This window comes from Lissotriton helveticus, chromosome 9 (genome assembly GCF_964261635.1).
Source record: "Lissotriton helveticus chromosome 9, aLisHel1.1, whole genome shotgun sequence".
Classification (NCBI taxonomy): Eukaryota; Metazoa; Chordata; class Amphibia; order Caudata; family Salamandridae; genus Lissotriton; species Lissotriton helveticus.
In genome coordinates, this window is record NC_136070.1 from 929,405,381 (window position 1) to 929,419,348 (window position 13,968).

Sequence of the window (13,968 nt, forward strand, 5' to 3'; positions counted from 1 at the left end):
AATAATGTTTCCAAACTGTGAGGATGAGACTATTGACTAGAGAGATCCGACAAGTTGCTAAAGCGTAGGAGGAGCTAGCCAAATCTACTGTGAGTGCTTTTAAAAGTATTAGTGCCCAATCAATTGATCAAAGAACAGTTGTTTTCAATAATAGAGTGAGTGGCTTTGGATTTCATACTGGCTGCATTGAGGGGAATCTCTGCCATAAAAGGGACTAGATGCTGTGTTTTTATTCTCAACAAACCCATGTAGATGGACGAGCAGATAAGTAACCTAGGAAATGATTTTATAGGCTTACCTACTGTTGTTGATGTACTTAAATAGTGGGTTCTCTGGTCTGAATTCCAGAATATAAATGGGGACTGGGGTATGAAGATTATGAGAGCTGCCCTCTTCATTACTGTTGCCTTTCTTTTTATTTATGTATTAGTACAAATTTGCATCACCTCAATACATAATACTTTCCCTGTAGTGCTTCTGGTTGATGACTTTGATGATGATTATTTGCAGGGGAGCGAAGATGATAATGAACATGAACTGATCCATATAATGAAGATCAAATTATACATTGATGTTTTGATTAGCATTCTAGAAGAGCACAAGGAGGGATTGTACTATAAATGTGAAATTGCCCTGTATATTACTTGACCAAGGTAGTCTCTAACAGCCACACTTTCTTACTCATCCCCGTGTCCATCTCCAAGCCTAAAAATGCAGTACCTCTAGCACCCTATGTGAGGGTTTCAAAATTTGAGGACATAAATGTGTGCTTCACCTTGTCCAGGGAAGCTCGATTAATTGGCTGATGTTGGGGAAACCCATGCTCCGACTATCTTTTTTAATAAAATAATCTTCGGACTCTATAGAAACTTGAAGCCACATCCTGTCTGTGTGATGGACTTACCGCATTGACTATAATCCATCACAAACAGATTCCTATCCCTGCAATTGTGTTATGTTTATTTGGAGAGTGTTTGATTGCCTAGGCTTCTAGAAGCAGACACAACCATGATACAGTAAAATTATAAACTGATAATCATAAGAGCCTAAACTAATTTTCAAAAGTCATGAATCAGAAATCAAGATGGGAAGAGAAGAGAGTGAGCTGCAGAGAGAATATTCAAGAGAAACATAAAAATACCAAACCTTAGAAGTGGTAGCGGGCTAGTAGTTTGAACAATGAATGAATGAAAGCATTTGTAGAGCATGGCTACTCGAAACAAGTGTCCCGGTGCTAGCAGTCTCCATCTCAATGTTTGTTGGTGCTCCCCAATGACCTCCTTCTCCACTGATTCCCTCACTACGACCCTTTAACAGTGCCCTTCAAGTCGCCATAACAACTCTCTCTCATGCATTCATTTTGCTTTATAGCACCCCTCTTAACAGTGCATGGTGTCAGAGCACTTTACAACACATACAATTTACACAAAGACAATGAATCATAAGTGCTTAACACCTTCGCTGCGGTGGCTATTCCGCCGCAGCGCTAAGGGGGCAGGGGGGGCCGCGCGGCGCGCCCATGCTGGTGACGGAACCACTCCGTCACCAGCCTCGGTTGAGTTGTGCTCATGACGGAGCGGTTCCGTCATGGTCCCGCCCGCTCAATAGAACGCGCCGCGCAGGCGCGAAATCAGCGCCGCGCAGGCGCGAAATCAGCGCCGCGCAGGCGCCTCGAGCGGGCCATGACGGAACCGCTCCGTCATCAGCACAGCGCCACCGCGGCTGATGACGGAGCGGTGCCGTCATCAGCGTGGAAGGAGTTAAATCAGTGCATAGGAAATGTTACATCAGACAGAGGACTGCAAGGTGTAGGATTTGCATGTCATCCATACTGGTAGACAGTATAGTTTAAGAGCTGTCCTTCCACAAATGCTTTTTTTACTGAGGGTACTCTTGAATCCTCTTTGCTCCAGTTATGTTTTCTTACTCCAAAAAGTAAATTTTTGCACCTTGTGAAAGAGTATCTTAAAATCTGTCTTTTTACAAAGTATTTTCCTGAGTGCATCTCATTTGTTAGAGTGGATACGATCATGTGAACAAAGATGATATTAAAATGTTATTTGCCTCCTCCTCCTCCCTCTACTGCTTTTGAAACGCATGGCCTGGTGTCACGGTCCCTGCCTTCCTATTGCTGCTGCTGCCTTCGTCTCACAGCTCAACAAGCATTTGCAATCCAATAGGTCTTGCATTTAAGAGTTTGAGGGATTGCAAATGACAACGCCTTTTATTTATGTGTTTTGAAAGCCTACAAAAGGTATGTAAACCTGCACTTTGTACTTATAGCTGTTGCTTACGAGAAGCAAGGCTGGCAATAAAAGAGGTGCAGTTTCTGCCAGCCTTGCTAGTCGTAAGCAAGGACTATAAGTACAAAGTGCATGTTTATGCACCGCTTACAACAAGCAAGGGCAGCAGTAACTCTGCCGTTTTTATGGCCAGCTTTGCTTCTCGTAAGCAAGGATTATAAATAAGTACAAAGTGCATGTTTAAGCAGCATTTGTAGGGTGTCAAAACACATAAATAAAAGTCATTGGGCCCAATTCACAGAACTAATCTGAGACACAATTCTAAACTTACTACTTTTGGTATTCACAGAAGGCACTTACTACTTTTGGTATTCACAGAAGGTATTTAGTAGTAGTAAAGTTAGTTGCAAATGCTTGTTTATCTTGTTCACTCTTAATTTCCAACTCTGTTTTGCCTCTCTCTGTTTGTTTTCTCTCTCTTTTGTTCTCTTCCTGAATCACTGATTGTTTTCAATTTTATGTTGACCCCTTTGTTTTACTATTCACAGCTGTACAACTCGATACCAACAATCATGGACTACCTGCCTGGACCGCATCATAGAATTTTGAAGGAAACCCTGTTTTTGAGGAACTTTATCCAGAAAAAGATTGACTCACACCGTCTGACTTTGAACACAGAATCTCCTCGGGACTTTATAGACTGTTTCCTGATGAAGGAAAACAAGGTAACTAAAACTCTGTGTTTTTTAGCTCCCTTAATGGTTCTAGAAAGCAGCAGGGCACAAGATACCATCTGCCTTTTTTACAATGTCGTCTTGGAGGGCGTGCCTTTAAATTATAAGTAGCCACCTTCCATCCACATTCTGTGTCACATAAGCATTGGCTTTGTTAGGGAGTACTCATAGGGCCGCTACTTCATGAAAACGGAGGGACCTTTTCCTCATACATCTCTTATAGCCTGGGCTTGCATCTATCTGCTTCCCAGAATCTCCAAATTCTTTGGGCAAGATGCACAAATCTTTTTCTATGAGTCTTACTCCAGAGTCAGTTGTTACTTACAACTTACTCCTGAAACCCCATGAATGAAATACACGTACTTAGGAAAAAAGTTCTGTCAATTGGGTCATCAGTACTGAAGCATTTAGAGCCTAACTTAGATGTGTGGGGTAATAAGAGGTCCACAAAATATACTGTAACTTTCCCAACTGCCCACCTCAATTGCCCTTTCTGTCATTAGGAACCCCGCCTTCCCTGCATTCTAAAGGAGACCATCAGGGACCTGATGCCAGAAGAAATTGCAGTAGAGGGGCTGCTCAATTAAGGATAGCCTTTCTAATGTCATTTCCATTGGCATCCTTTCCTAGCAGCCCAGGACAGGAAAAAGTATTGACATTTCCCTCAAACTCACAGCACATGGGGGGACATCAGCTCTGATATTCCTCAAAATGGATATCACTTTGGGGATCTATCTCCAGAACAAAACTTAATTGGCAGATCACTATCACACACTATTTTTTCCTGAAGCAGCTTTGACTGAGTATGCAGGAACTGTTTCAGTGTAAAAAATGGTTGCACCTATTGTAGACAGTATTAAATTATGGAATTTGCTGCGGCTTATGTAACAAAGACCTCAGTCATAAAAAGAATCCCCTTTGGGTAGATTTACACTTACCACACCACTTTTACACGTGCAGCCTCACACCAATAGGATAGCAATGGACAAAAAGGATGTAATCAAAAAACAACTCGAAAAAAGATGTAAATGTATTCACAAAATCATAGGTACCATATACATCACAATACACAATATATTTCATGAAAATCTAACAGTCCCGACGAGAACTGTATAGAGATATTTAAAAACAGGAAAAGTCTAAAAATCAAAACACATTTGTACAAAGAACTAATTGAAGTTTCCACAGAAAAATCCAATAAATCAGACACAGATCAATTGTAACAACTGTAGAAACTTTTAAAAGTGTATTTGTCCGATACAATTGTCACCACAGATTTTACATAGTTTTCTCTTCAATAGGCATCGACGCGTTTTGGTGGGCACTAGTATATGGCCATCACCTTCTTCAGGAAAATTACATAAAGCCCCAAACACAATATTAAAAATCTGAAAAAAATAAACATAAATATAAACATTTAAGAACCAAAGTGATGTTAATAAAATACATAGGCCTCAACCTTATTTGATACATCAACCCGTTGTCCAAAACCAAATACACTGGTGATAAATTGAGGCTATCACACACAATTAACACATATGACCATACACCCCACAACTTAAAAAATACATAGCGGGCTAGAAACATCCTATCTATCAGGATGCATATCTCCCCATATACATTCATACCACACTCATACAGTCCACACATTCCATACATTTTTTTTCCTCAGGCTGGAACAGTCCTATTAATGCGATAAAGGGGGCCAACAGACCTCCATAGCACATTACAAAGATGGCACCCACAGATGTTCCTTATATTTATGTCAGATTAACATCTGCAGTGAAACAGGACCCATTTATCTACCTGTATTTCCAGGGCATACACAAGCCTTCAGGACAAAGCTGCCAACTGGTACTCGAAAAATGATTACCTGTATTAGAGGAGGATTGCATCACCCAAATTAGCCATTATGGGTATACATTCGTCTATTACCTATATTCAATGCACGTGTAATTACCTTCAAGGAGGGTGGTACAACATATATAAAAAGTTACCAGGCGATGTTATAATCACACGCTGCCCACATTCTGCACGCAACAGTTTTTACGTTCTTTAACATATTACGGCACCCCAAATGGTATGCCGAGATGGGCAAAACTCACTACCCTCTGTCTAATAGTATCAGCCAGGGATTATAGTCCGATTACCCAGCAAGACTAGTCACATAGATAGCCTCCCATTAAGTGACTCAACTCATATCCCCGAGCCTAGGAGTCCCAAAATTACCTTTAAAGATTCTGTTCCTTCAAATAAGTGGTCCGTTGCAAACCCGCGATTATGGTGTTCTCGGCATACCATTTGGGGTGCCGTAATATGTTAAAGAATGTAAAAACTGTTGCGTACAGTATGTGGGCAGCATGTGATTATAACTGCGCCCGGTACCTTTTTAGGTCCCGCGTCCAGCGAAAGACCTATTGTTGTCGGCTTGCCGGGAATGTTGGACAGGGGATGGGTACGCGCAGGGCCGTCGGCGATTTAATCACGTGTGCGCGCACGTACAGCCCTGCGCCGTGCACATCTCCTATCCCACATTCCCAGTAAGTGAATAACACATACACAGCCACACTCATGCATGCGCACACACACATGCACGCGCTCAACAGCCACACTCATGCATGCACACACACACACGCAGGCACACACACACACACACACACGCGGAGGGAGGGTGGATTCTGAGTCTATGGGAGTCCGCTCCTGCATAGGCCCCTGCGGGGCCTCCCTCTCACCTGCTTCCGATAGCCGCTCCTCACCGCTGCAGTTGGGGACAATTATTTCTGGAGCGCCGGGTCCTCGGCTCCCGATGGGTGGGTGGGCGGGCGGGGGCGACGCGGCCAAGGACAGGCTAACAACTTCCAGCCTGCTAACTTTCTGCTGCTGGAGCAGCGGCTGCAGTGCACGGGCGGGGCAGGACGGCGGCTGCACAGGATTCGTAGCCCCTGCCCTTCGGCCGCCTCCGGGGCTCCGCCCTGCTAGCGCGTCATTGGCTGAGCACTCCTCAGCGCTGGCTCGACATGGAGGCGGCCGCCGTGGACGCTGAGGTGGACAGAACTTTGGTGAGTTACTGCCAAAGTCTGCACGGCGAATGACGCATTGCATTGTGTGTATCCGAAAAGCGCTTGGTGTTGGACACCGTGCAGGTCCATGTTGCGGTATCGACTAGTGTAGTGAGTGAAGGCGAGTTGTGTGGGTACCAGTGCAGTCATTTCAGAGCCTGTCTTTAAAACCACTACCAGCTGTGAGTGATCAAACGTTCTATTTTTATAGCTGTCAGTCGTTTCTGTGATCCCGTGGCAGGCCGGCAGCAGAAGATCTGGGGACAGGGGTGCGTGCACCCAACTGGTCCACAACAGACAGAGCCCTGTTGTCACAGCGTGCGCCGCATGCGCCGTGAGCTGGCACACGACATTGTTTATCGCTTCTATACCAGTGCCGACTTGAGTTAAACATGCCGACCAAGCTTCTCTAGAGGCATGTGTTATGGGTTAAATATGAGATTGTATTATGCACGCTTTCGAAAACCATTGACACAAAATGATTTTGACATGGGCAGCAAATAAAAATAGTTTAAAAGTAAATGGTTTTAAGGTCCTGCCAGTCCGCAAAGCATGTGACATTAGGGTATCGAGGTGGGAGAGTGAGCGTGCAGCTTTGTTCCTCTTTCACATGATGCTCATTTATTAAAGTAATAATAATGCTATGTTTTCATGTAATGTCTGCGTTATGGCAGCTTGACACTTAACTACAGGGAACGATCTTAATGGGAGCAGGCAGTGCAAGCATGTTGTCTTGGGACAGTCGAGGAACACACACTCCCATGCCTTTGAAACAAAGTACACAGAGCACTAGTACGTACTCAACGTGTACATACATGTATGAGGATGCGCACACATAACCCCCCCCTCCACCCACCACATTTGGCTGATATACCATATACGCAAATCATCTTTCTTAACATTTGCTTATGTGGGTCTTGAGACAATAGCAGTTGATGGTTTTTGGTCACTTGGGAGTGGTGCTCCCAGTTCACTAAAGCGAAACTGAAACACGTCAGTAGTATGACGGGCAGCCACCATTATGCAACCAGAAGAGAACAGGAATGTTATTTTTTTCCTTTTAATTTTCCGCACTGGTGGCTCGTATCAAAGTAAAACACACATTTGAGGAAAGGCATTGGGTAAAATTCAACACAGTTGTTTATCAGCGTTAATGGATGAAATGTAAGTTGTCTGCCGTATTTCTCCTGGATACTTTTCTGTACAAGTGGTCACCATAGTAGTTTGACAAAAAAAGTAATTACCAGATAAAATATAATTTGCCTGGAAGTCTTCGACTCTCTCTGGCTCATCGTGTGACCAGATGCGCAGGCTTTCAGAAGCCAGTACTACATCTTTCTTAATGTTTGCTTATGTGGGTCTTGTTTCTTTTGCTTCCATCCTCCTTGTGGTGAGACTGCCTGGTTTTTTCAGGTCAATTTGCCCTGTAGGTGGGGCAGGCGGTTGCAAACTCACAAAACACCTGGGAATAAGTTTCTGTATCTGGGGGGAGCAGCCCTTGGGGTAAAGGTTGGTTTCAATTTAGGGTGCCAATATTTTGCCTTCACTTTGTGCCCCCTTTGGATGTAGATCAGCCATTTTTGACTCCTACATAATTACATTGCGCTCAACGCGACAAAAACTCCAAATACCACTCAGTGACACATAATTACACGCCACACAATTACACTGCACTCAATGCAACATACACTCCAAATACCATTCAGTGCCACATAAGTATATGCTACATATTTACACTGCGCTCAACGCAACATACACTCCAAATACCACTCAGTGCCACATAATTACACACCACATAATTACACTGCAGTCAATGCAACATACACTCCAAATACCATTCAGTGCCAAATAAGTATATGCTACATATTTACACTGCGCTCAACGCAAAATACACTCCAAATACCACTCAGTGCCACATAATTACACACCACATAATTACACTGCAGTCAATGCAACATACACTCCAAATACCACTTAGTGCCACATAGTTACACGCCACATAATTACACTCTATCTATCTATCGCACCACCACAGCATCGCTCAGGGGCACCACAACATCACTATGCACTACCACACCATCACTGAATGCCACAGCATCACTCGTCGCCACCACAACATCACTCAGCGCCACCACAGCATCAGTCAGTACAACCGTTCAACAACAACTGGTTCAAATATGTTCTCTCAATGTTTCAAGCTTTATTACAAATGTCACAAAAAGATATTAATATTTTACTTCTGTTCTTGGATTTTCTCACAATAAAATACACTGAACATAATATTCACAAAAGTTATTTACAAAAGTTTAAGCTATTGCAATTATAAATTACAATAACTTTTATTTAAGTCTTAATTATTACAAAACATTAAAAGCAATTGTTATTTGTAATATCAATACATCTAAGTCACGTAAATACAACACATATTGCATTACAAATGCTATAGAAGTCACATTTGCAAAAGTTAAAAGTGTTGGCATTGTAAATGACAAAGCTATTAATTTAGCTATTTTCAAAACCAACACATAAATCAAAAAATTGTCATTTACAATACCAATAGCTCAAACTTTCCTAATGCGAGACCTATTGCATTGCAAACGCTTGTTTATATATGTTGTAATGCCGTTTGGACTGGGAGCTAAATGCATAGAGGCTCTTACAAGCGTAATACTTTTTCAGATTGAATTCCTCGTATGGCTCTGGGAGGCTTTATTGAAATACAGTGAAGGCCAAATTCGTAGCGGATACCTCAGGAAATTGTTGGTGTGTAGCACCCTGCTTGTAGGTAATTACACGCGGCTTGAATATAGGTAATAGGACGAATGTATACCCATAATGGCTGATTTGGGTGATGCAATTCTCCTCTAATGCAGGTACTGATTTTTCGAGTACCAGTTGGCAGCTCTGTCCTGGAGGCTTGTGTATGCCCTGGAAATACAGGTAGATAAATGGGTCCTGTTTCACTGCAGATGTTAATCTGACATAAATATAAGGAACATCTGTGGGTGTCATTTTTGTAATGTGCTAGGGAGGTCTGTTGGCCCTTTTATCGCATTAATAGGACTGTTCCAGCCTAAGAAAAAAAAATGATGGAATTTGTGAACTGTATGAGGGTGGTATGAATGTATCAGGGGAGCTATGCATCCTGATAGATAGGATGTTTCTAGCCCGCTATCTATTTTTTAAGTTGTGGGGTGTATGGTCATATGTGTTAATTGTGTGTGATAGCCTCAATTTATCACCAGGGTGTTTGATTTTGGACAACGGGTTGATGTATCAAATAAGCTTGAGGCCTATGTATTTTATTAACATTACTGGGGTTCTTAAATGTTTATTTTTATGAAATACTAGCAGCCCGTCCCGACTTTGTCCGGGTATGAATTGCTGCCGGTCAGTAGTATATTGTTTTGTAGGATTTCGTTTTGATAGCATTTCTTATCTGTGACAGGCCTGTGAAACGCTCCGATTCACAGTGCACTGCTGATGCACTTAAGAGTGCGTGTTCAGTAGTGTGTGAACTCGAGTTTCCCTACTTTATTTTTCCTTGCAATATTATATAGCGCGAACTCGACAACATGGCATGAGCACAATTTACATTACAGAAGAACACATTCATTTGTGGTAGGCACGGGGAGACAAACCGATTTGCCTGGAATTACAGGATATTGAGCTGATGCCGAGATTCGAACGTAGCTCCCCAGCTCTAAAGTTCGCAATTCTAGAACTTGTGGCGGGAGGTGTGTCTAAAAGTGTATGTCGGTGCTGGCCATCAATGAGAGAGACCTGTGCATTTTTCAAATCGGTGGTGAAAAAATAGGAGTATGTTGCTGGAGATGTAGGCCGCCGTGCCACCAATGTACCTACCGGGGGAGGGTAAACACCCATTATTCCGCAACTTTCTGTCCGCATACCATCACTCCGCATACTTTCATTACGAAAGTACCATGACTCCGCAATGCCATTATAACGCATGGCATTACATTTTATATGCTTTTACCATGCATACATTTACAACGAAATTCGTTGTAAATGCATGAATGGTAAAAGCTTGTTTTTTAAAAATGTTTGGATAAGGTAAGTATGGGTATAGGGGTATATATTTTGGGGTACTGAGGTATATGTTTTGGAGTGTTTGGGTATTTTAAGGGTTCAGATATAGTTTTGGGTTATGGGGTACAGGGGTAGTTTTAGGGTTTAGGGATAGGAATGGGTTTTGGGGTACAGGGGTATTTTAAGGGTTCAGGGCTAGGTTTGGGTTTTGGGGTATAGGGGTATTTTTAGGGTTCAGGGGTAGGTTTGGGTTTTGGGGTACAGGGGTACAGGGGTATTTTAAGGGTTCAGGGCTAGGTTTGGGTTTTGGGGTACAGGGGTATTTTAGGGTTCAGGGGTAGGTTTGGGTTTTGGGGTACAGGGGTATTTTTATGGTTCAGGGCTAGGTTTGGGTTTTGGGGTACAGAGGTATTTTTAGGGTTCAGGGGTAGGTTTGGCTTTTGGGGTACAGGGGTATTTTAAGGGTTCAGGGGTAGGTTTGGGTTTTGGGGTACAGGGGTATTTTAGGGTTCAGGGGTAGGTTTGGGTTTTGGGGTACAGGGGTATTTTTATGGTTCAGGGCTAGGTTTGGGTTTTGGGGTACAGAGGTATTTTTAGGGTTCAGGGGTAGGTTTGGGTTTTGGGGTACAGGGGTATTTTAAGGGTTCAGGGCTAGGTTTGGGTTTTGGGGTACAGGGGTATTTTAGGGTTCAGGGGTAGGTTTGGGTTTTGAGGTACAGGGGTATTTATAGGGTTCAGGGCTAGGTTTGGGCTTTGGATTACAGGGGTATTTTTAGGGTTTAGGGATAGGTTTGGGTTTTGGGGTACAGGGTATATTTATAGGGTTAAGATGGGTTAGTGTTTAAGGGTGTTGGGGTATTTTAAGGAGTGAGGGTGGGTTATGATTATGGGGTGCAGGGGTATTTAAAGGGAGCAGGGTGGACACCCGGAGCTGGAATGTACAGAACCTCGGAAGAAAAAGTAATGAAATATTGGGCACAACGCTCGTTTTTTTCCCCCGTAATCCCGTGCCCCGCACACGCCCCAGCACACGCCCACAGCACACGATATGAGACATGGCATGAAGGGCAGAACGTACCACACGCCCCCAGCGTTTGTCACACCCCCAGCACACGCCCACAGCACAATGCAGACACGCCCACAAGTGACTACTTTGCTGGCATGGTTCTTTTACCTTTTAAATGTATATGGTGGGCGTCTGCATAGCCTATGTCCTTCTGCTGCAACTGCCCTTTCCAACGCTGTATTGGGTGTTGTGATTGTTGCTGTGGTTCCTGAGATTACCCGCCTCAAAGGTTTGGGCTCTCTCTTTATTATATTAGTATAGATATTGTGTATTGTAATGTATATGGTACCTATGATTTTGTGAATAAATTTACATCTTTTTTAGACTTGTTTTTTGATTACATCCCTTTTTGTCCATTGCCATCCTATTGGTGTGAGGTTGCACGTGTAAAAGTGGTGTGGTAAGTGTGAATTTACCCAAAGGGGATTCTTTTTATGACTGAGGTCTCTGTTGGTACCCCTCTCCTTTGGTTGGTGGGTCCCTCTCTCTTGTTTTGAGAGCTTATGTAACAAAGGCATTGCTACCTCCAAAATGTAATTTTGGATGCCAGGCCACTTGCATGCTTTTCATATAAAATTATTGTATCTTTTTTTTAGGCGTATTAAACACAATAATAAAATGGTGTTTTTTTTAAATTAAATATTGCTGTTCAAATATATTAGAGTTGACATTAATCTAGGCACACAAAGTGTTTGAGCTTCTTTGCAGGCTTCAATGATATCAAAATATACAAAGGATGTCACAGTGACGGCCGATAATTCGAGATGGGGTGTGGGGCACACACATTATCACACTCACTTATCTACATGCACTCTCACTAATCCCCATGCATTTACAACTGTGGACATTTGCACCCATGCACAAGCACATACCCAAGCACACCCATTCATAGTACACACACGCTCACTAATACACATCCATTCTCACACACACACACACATATGCACATATGCACCAAACATTAAAAAACATTTTGGTAAACTTGCTGGCCACAGCAGTGAGCTTGAGTGGCGGGAAGGATTAGGACTGCCGCCTCTTCCCATTGGCTGACCTTGTAATGTGTCTTCACAGAGTGGGATTGGGGCAGTTAGACTGCTGATCCTACCCAACTCCGTGAAGAGCATCACTGATGGAAAGTCGGCCCTCAGCATTTCAAGGCCTAAATCTAAAGCGCCCAGGTTCAACACACCCCCTTGTCATAAGGAGGAGGACCTGCACGCGAGGCCGAGGAGGTCACTCCCCCAGGGCTGTGAACTCTTCATCCTGGCAAAGTTCAGCTCAGGCACCCAGGCACTTGCGCATTTAGTGCATATAGAGAAGTGGAGAAGTGTGGCTCGCTGGTTAGAGGAGGCAGACCTGGAAGCAGAGGTCAGCCCGGGACCAGGGTTCAATTCCCGGCTCGGCGGGGTCTTGAGTCCTAAAATGTCCATGGACTCGACAATTCTCGCTCCGGTGCCTACTCGATTCACGGGTTCACACTCTGCGACTCTGGGCAATAGCTTGCTTAATCTCCACAACGGCCCCTCGCGGCCGGATGCCTGGCTTTCACCTTGCGGATACCCTGCCGGGGTTATCTCACAGGGGAATACCAGGACGGGTTCCCTAAGCAAGCGCTTAGAAACCGCTTGGTGATTTGCGCTATATAAATTCCTGTACATTTACATTTACATATACAGCACCTGGCAACCTAACCTGAACAAAACTGGCCTTTGCTCATCCTGACAGACATTCCTTACGTTTGCAAAAAGTTGGGGGTCTGGGAACCCTCAGCCCTTAAGGACGGAACTCTACTGGGATGTCATATATAAGCATGGGCGTAAAATCCGCTCCGCTCGCGGATTTTCGGCAAATTCGCAATCCGCGAACGCTCGCGAATTTGTCGAAAATCCGTGAATCCGCTCGCGGCGGATTTTTTGCTTGGTTGCGGCGCGCGGCGTGGTGCACGGCGTTCACTTTCCGTCATTTTAGCGTTTGCCGAGTTGTTTTTCTTTGCGAGTGACGCGCCATTTTAGATCTTGCTGCGTGTTCCCGCGGGAGTTTGTCGCCCGCGAATACGTACTCGCGGCTTGCCACCTTGCACAGCACACCTCGCGAGAGTTCGCAATTGCGAACACGTAGTTGCGGCGGAAAGGAACAATCTCGCACTTGCGAAATAGAGATTTTGCAATTTCGCACAAGAAAATCACCAGCAAACAGGATAAACCTTCAGAAAATTATGATTTTTATCAGAATCACTCCTCAGGTTGACATTTGCATGGCCTTTTTTTTTGCAAGGAGTCCATTTTGGGGGGGGGGGAGGAAGGAAGTGCCCCACAGTCTCCAACTTCCTGTTCCTGTCCAGCAGGCTCCTCCCAGTGCTTTGTCCATCTCCTGGTCACTTTCATTTGGATCTGGAGCTGGAAGGATTACTTTTTGTGGGTGCTGCTGGATATTTGGATTTGAGGCCTTTTTGACTGTCTTTGGATCACTTTTGGATTAGAAATCAACTTTCACAAGTAAGTTTGTTTGGGGCATTACAGTTGCTGCAAGTACAATTTTGGAACTTTTTCAGAAAATTAAATAAATTATATTGTGGGTAGCCACAGTATCCAGTAGGACCAGGGTTGGTTATGGGTGCATGATACAACTGTTTTGTTGAATTTAAACACCATTGAGGCCATGGATGGGCTGGGATTGTGCAGATTTTATTGTTTTTTGTCGTTTTTTTGGGCCTGCTGGTGTGGCCCTTTGCCCAGGGGTGGTGAGTGTTGCATGGGCCTAGTCTTTCTGTGGGGTGTCTTCTTGAATTTAAACATAATTGAGGCCATGGATGGGCT

At 43.8% G+C, this 13,968-nt stretch overlaps 1 protein-coding gene across 1 annotated transcript in view; it reads left to right on the plus strand.

The window, feature by feature from the left end:
- LOC144783063 (cytochrome P450 2C5-like) overlaps nt 1-13,968 on the plus strand; it is a 524,719-nt gene that overhangs the window by 236,107 nt on the left and 274,644 nt on the right. Inside the window, exon 7 of the mRNA XM_078662233.1 lies at nt 2,792-2,968. Within this exon, the coding sequence (XP_078518359.1) occupies nt 2,792-2,968 (177 nt within the window). The remainder of the gene's footprint in view (nt 1-2,791; nt 2,969-13,968) is intronic.